The sequence below is a fragment of the Haliotis rufescens genome, unplaced genomic scaffold (assembly GCF_023055435.1).
Source record: "Haliotis rufescens isolate VD_foot unplaced genomic scaffold, xgHalRufe1.0.p SCAF_1, whole genome shotgun sequence".
Classification (NCBI taxonomy): domain Eukaryota; kingdom Metazoa; phylum Mollusca; class Gastropoda; order Lepetellida; family Haliotidae; genus Haliotis; species Haliotis rufescens.
The window spans coordinates 80,691,968-80,698,218 of NW_025963779.1; the positions used below are offsets into that span (position 1 = coordinate 80,691,968).

The window sequence follows — 6,251 nt, forward strand, 5'->3', positions numbered from 1 at the left end:
TGAGACTTGTTTGCGTACAATATTTGTGACAGTAATTGTTTGAATATGACAATCTTATGGGCAGTAGTTAAGTAGGTATCAGGTCAGTCTCATAAAAATATCTCTGCTTATCTTTGGACTGATTCCTGGACAATAGCTTTGACAAGTATTTTGAAGGATTTAGGTTCAATTTGTGGACTGTTAAGGGTTTGATAGCCAGTTCAAAAGGTCATTGGTATGGGTTTACAAAACATCTACACCCAGTTGAGCACAAATCTGAAAGGATTTCTGTTTTCTGATAGTGGATGTAACAAGTGTGTTGTTTTGAATTAACCATTTATATTTTGAAATGTGCTATGTGTTTGTTGCAAATATTATTTTCATGTGAATTATGCCTTACGTATACTGTATCCTCTTCAATCCATAACTAGAAAGAAAATTCCCAAATAGAGTGTAGATTACCATAGTAATGTCATAGTCAGCATTTTCTAAAGTTGTCCCGGAATTTTGTCCATGGTAATTTTCAGTAATTTCTCTGAGCTATTTGACAATTCTCTTAATCTTCTCCTGTGATACAATATAGAATATGAGTTCAACACGGAATATGTATGTTTCAGGAATTTGACCGGCAGCATCAGGATATTGTCAGTGTCTACCGAACTCATCTTATTAGTGCTGTACAGGTGAGACATTTTGCTTCAGTAGCTGTCTTTGGCAAAGCTTCTTTGCTTAGTGTTACCATTATTAGCGCAGTTCAGAAGTTGTAGTATCAGTGAAGATGGAGTTGACATAACTATTTTCTTCATGCTTACAATGTGACATTTTGGTGGAGATGCTAGCAAATGTTCCATGAGGGCTCTTGCATCTGTACGGGGCGGTCGGGTAGCCTGGTGGTTAAAGCGTTTGCTTGTCACGCCGAAGATCCGGGTTCGATTCCCAACATGGGTACAATGTGTGGAGACCTTGTGCCCCTCTTCAAAATATTGCTGGAATTTTGCTGAAACCATACTCACTCACTCACTCACTCACTCACTCACTCACTCACTCACTCACTCACTCACTCACTCACTCACTCACTCACTCACTCACTCACTCTGTACTGAAACACTGCATGGTAGAAAGAAATGAGTTAAATACATGGACTGGTTCATGAGTCAGCTGTCTTCCCTTAAGGTTTGTTGTTGTTCAGTTTTTTTATGATTGGAACCATTACCTGGGAAACAGTAATCTTAGGTATAGCAATGTTCGACAAGCAGCCTTTGAAATACATGCTAGTCTGCTGACCAAGACTACTAAACTGTGATCAGGACAAGTAAGAATCCTATGATTGTAATGCTCATTGACCAGTAGCATATGAGGGCATTTGATTTTACTAAGGTGGTAAATATTCCTGCCACATAAAGCTGACACACAGAGATACAACCGAAATGTTATGCAGTGAAACTCAAATAACTCATTCTCAATGGCCTTGTTCCATGAGTGAGTGAGTGATTGAGTATGGATTTACACTGGTTTTAGCAATATTCCAGCAATATCCCATCGGGGGACACCAGAAATGTGCTTCACACATTGTACCCATGTGGAGAATCAAACCCGGACCTTCGGCATGATATGTGAAGGCTTAAACCATTCGGCTATCCCACCACCACTTGTTCCATGAAGCCATCTTAGCACTGTGAACTCTCCCAACACAGATTTCTGACGTTGTTTGTTTGTTGTTTACCACCACACTCAGCAATATTCCAGTATATTATGGCAGTCTATAAATAATCAGGTCTGGACCAGACAATCCAGTGATTGATATCATGAGCATCAATCTAAGTAATTGGGGATACAAAGACATCCATCAAGCAAGTCAGCAAGCCTGACTACCTGATCCCATTAGTCGCCTCTTACAACAAGCAAAGTCGCCTTTTACGGCAAGCATGGTTTGCTGAAGACCTATTCTAACCCAGATCTTCACGGGTCAGACTTCGGATGGTTGTAGTGCAAACATTGCCTGTTGAAATGAGCTCTGCGACTCCTTCCGAGTTAGAATCGGTCCACAGCAACCTTTGGCGGCTGTAGTTGGCTGAATGGATTGTGGTTTGGCTTGGTAACTTGTCCTTGTGATCTGACAATGTGGGATTATGCCAGGTATTTATCTAGGATTCCAAAGTAAGTATGATACCTTTGCAGGCAAATTGAGAAACATTGTGATATTGTTCGAAATTTGATAAAAAAAATTAAGGTTCTTATTTTGTAAATTTTCAATAATTGGGTTGGGTTTTTTTTATTAAAAAGGGAATTTGTACTGTCCTTTGCTGCAGATCTGGGTCCAATATCAGCTTCTCAGCAGGTCAAGATAAATCCCTGGTTGCTGATAATACTAATCACAGGCTACCATCATATAATACAGCTTTAAGCAAAACCAGACTGAATGTGTATTGTGTATTTTCAGGGTCACATGGATCCCGATGTGAAACAAGCCTTGCACCAAATCATTGAACTACGCAGTATGGAACAGTTCTGTTGACAGCTGTCATCAGAGTTGAGACATCACCGCACCTGTAATGTGATATTGTATTACACCACACCAAGTGATTGGTATCATAGATAATTTATGGAAATAGTGTCTGTATGTGAAAGCCATTCAATATATTTCATTTTTAAAGTTTGCGTGACGACAAATGTTAAAGTGAAGAATGAATCTATTGAACAGAAGACATGCTGAAGTGAAGTACCGGTATTGAATCTATTGAATTCTTGTCGGAAATAAACTTAGCAGTTTGACATGGAGGGCCATTGTTAAAACAAAGTGTTATTATATAACCATTGTTAAACTACATGAATGTGTGTTCCATTCATTTGATCAAAGTTTGAAGAATATCAGATATTTATATTAACAATTGATGTCCGATTGTCAGCACTGCTTTTAGTATTATGCTCAAGATTTGAAATACAATTTTGGGGTAACAAGAATATTTCTCCACAACCGTTCTTACCGTGTTTAATAGTTTTCCATTTTCTACTTTGCTCTGTATCTTAAGGTTATTTAGATGTTTATAGATTTTAGATATTGTTGGTTAGTTTCCTGTTTCTATCATTCAGCACTTTTGCATCAACGTTTTAAGATGTTTTACACACAATGTTAAGTTTGAATCGTGAAAAGGGAACTTTTACAAACAAAAAAGCTACATTTTTATTCATATGTTTCCTCTGTGTCAAAACGTGTATTTTTAACCCAAAGCTGCAATATATTATGTACATAGGTACTATGTAGCAAACTAGAAATGATCAAGAATAAATTACCGTGAAAATTAGAATATTTATTTTAATAATTCCTCTTAAATAATGAAGGTAGAACAATGGCAATAATAGAATTTATGGAATTGATAATTCCGGTCATCGAAGTTGGTCCAAATGATAATAGATTTATAAATGATAACCCTCACAGTGTCTCTTATACATGTAGATTGGGTGCTAGATATATCATATTATTACTTGTGTTTTATCAAATTCTGTTGTTTTATAACTGGTATCACATGTGTTTGTTCAACTTGAATATACCTCAAACTTTTCTGAGTATTTTCTGTCACAGGATGTAACATATTCTGTGCTGTTTTGCTATAGCCTCATGCCAGTAAAACCTAAGCTTGTATTAGAAGTGCCTAGTTCAGTCTTTAGACTTAGCACTCAAGTAGCAAGCTGAAAATAAACACCATCAGGCAATGATGAATAGTGCTGGAAGACAGATAATTGTTTTCAGTATGAAGAAAATGGATTTTGAGTGTAAATAAAATGCATCTATTATTTCCCTTAAAACTGGCTTTGCTTCCATGTAGTGTCTTTGGTAATTACAAAGAATTGAGAATGTTCTTCTTCAGCCTTATGTTGCAATATTGGTCTTGAAGGCAGAGACTCTCTATAATACTGTAATATGACATCTGTAACGAGGTGTGTAGGTAGATAGATATTTTCCCAAATAGAGTGGTTTGGGGCCTGTCTTCCCGTTATTGTTTACAACTTTGTGTCAACAGCTACCAATGTTTAAGTGGTTGTAGGGTAGCCAGGTAGCCAGTGCTCCCCTTGACATGAACCTGATCCAGGTTTTGTTCCCACAGGAGTTAAGTATGTACCCTCCATTGCTATCACTAGAATATGAAGCAAGAAAGCTCATGTATCAGAAGTCAGTCACAGTGTGTGTGGAATATTGGAGGATGCAGATGGAGTAATCTATCGGCACTATTAGATTCTTGCATCCTTTGAGAAGGAGCCATCATGTCAGTGTTTTGGTGTTCATGGACACCGGTAATACACCAATACCTGTTCACTGATCTTTCAGCTCCTATTTGTTGATGCCTTCAGTATAGTATGATTTATGGCAAAGCAAACTAAATGCATGAACTTGAGAAAATATTATTTTTAATTTGTTTGTAATTAAATAATGTTTTGCTTGTACGTATGTTAAAAACTATGAAGGGAGTCTTTCCCAAATGTATGCAGTTATGTTATTCGTTTATATATGATGGGGTATAACTTTAGTATCACTTGAAAGTTTTTGTCTCAGATTTTAACATTATACACTGTTTATCATTTATATGATGTGTTGTTTAGAAAGAATTTTTGTATGAATTCAATCATTTAAACATTCCAAGTCTCCATCATGCCATCGTTGCAATGTCCAAAAATCAAAAGTATATATATGTCATGTCATACTCATTTGAAAATATTGTGTTTACAAATTTATGAGAATATGTGTCAGAGGGTAGACAGATGGCATCAAAAGATCCATAGATGGATCACATTTGAACTGAAGAAGAGGACGACTCTGTACATCATTGCTAACAGCTTCCATTGGTTTGTACATGCACTACAGCAAGGCCATGCAAGGTTCCTTCCCATGTAGTGCATTTTATACCATCAACGTTGTATTTGTGATGCATTGCATACCATAAAGTTTGTATTTGTGATGCATTGCATACCATCAAGGTCGTATCTGTGATGCATATATACCTTCAAGGTCATATCTGTGATGCATATATACCTTCAAGGTTGTATCTGTGATGCATATATACCTTCAAGGTTGTATCTGTGATGCATATATATCATCAAGGTCATATCTGTGATGCATATATACCTTCAAAGTTGTATCTGTGATGCATATATACCATCAAGGTCATATCTGTGATGCATTGCATACCATCAAGGTCATATCTGTGATGCATTGCATACCATCAAGGTCATATCTGTGTTGCATATATACCTTCAAGGTTGTATCTCTGATGCATATATACCATCAAGGTCATATCTGTGTTGCATATATACCTTCAAGGTTGTATCTCTGATGCATATATACCATCAAGGTCGTATTTGTGATGCATTGCATACCATCAAGGTCATATCTGTGATGCATTGCATACCATCAAGGTCGTATTTGTGATGCATTGCATACCATCAAGGTCATATCTGTGATGCATTGCATACCATCAAGGTCGTATTTGTGATGCATATATACCATCAAGGTCATATCTGTGATGCATTGCATACCATCAAGGTCGTATTTGTGATGTATTGCATACCATCAAGGTTGTATCTGTGATGCATATATACCATCAAGGTCGTATTTGTGATGCATTGCATACCATCAAGGTCGTATCTGTGATGTATTGCATACCATCAAGGTTGTATCTGTGATGCATATATACCATCAAGGTCGTATTTGTGATGCATTGCATACCATCAAGGTCGTATCTGTGATGCATTGCATACCGTCAAGGTCGTATTTGTGATGCATTGCATACCATCAAGGTCGTATTTGTGATGCATTGCATACCATCAAGGTCGTATCTGTGATGCATATATACCATCAAGGTCGTATTTGTGATGCATTGCATACCATCAAGGTCGTATTTGTGATGCATTGCATACCATCAAGGTCGTATTTGTGATGCATATATACCATCAAGGTCATATCTGTGATGCATTGCATACCATCAAGGTCGTATTTGTGATGTATTGCATACCATCAAGGTTGTATCTGTGATGCATATATACCATCAAGGTCGTATTTGTGATGCATTGCATACCATCAAGGTCGTATCTGTGATGTATTGCATACCATCAAGGTTGTATCTGTGATGCATATATACCATCAAGGTCGTATTTGTGATGCATTGCATACCATCAAGGTCGTATCTGTGATGCATATATACCATCAAGGTTGTTTCTGTGATGCATTGCATACCATCAAGGTCGTATCTGTGATGCATTGCATACCATCAAGGTCGTAT

General features: G+C 37.2%; 1 protein-coding gene across 2 annotated transcripts in view; it reads left to right on the forward strand.

Annotated features, from left to right (window-relative positions):
* The window catches only part of LOC124143746 (ankyrin repeat domain-containing protein 24-like), a 98,260-nt gene that overhangs the window by 87,528 nt on the left and 4,481 nt on the right, over positions 1-6,251 (forward strand). Inside the window, exons 21-23 of one of the 2 annotated variants that reach the window (XM_048401987.1) lie at positions 597-662; positions 2,420-5,801; positions 5,833-6,244. In XM_048401987.1, coding sequence (XP_048257944.1) covers positions 597-662; positions 2,420-2,494 — 141 coding nt within the window. In that variant the 3' untranslated portion in view covers positions 2,495-5,801; positions 5,833-6,244. Of the gene's footprint in view, positions 1-596; positions 663-2,419; positions 6,245-6,251 lie in introns of both variants that reach the window. The other variant, XM_048401980.1, reaches the window with a different exon arrangement.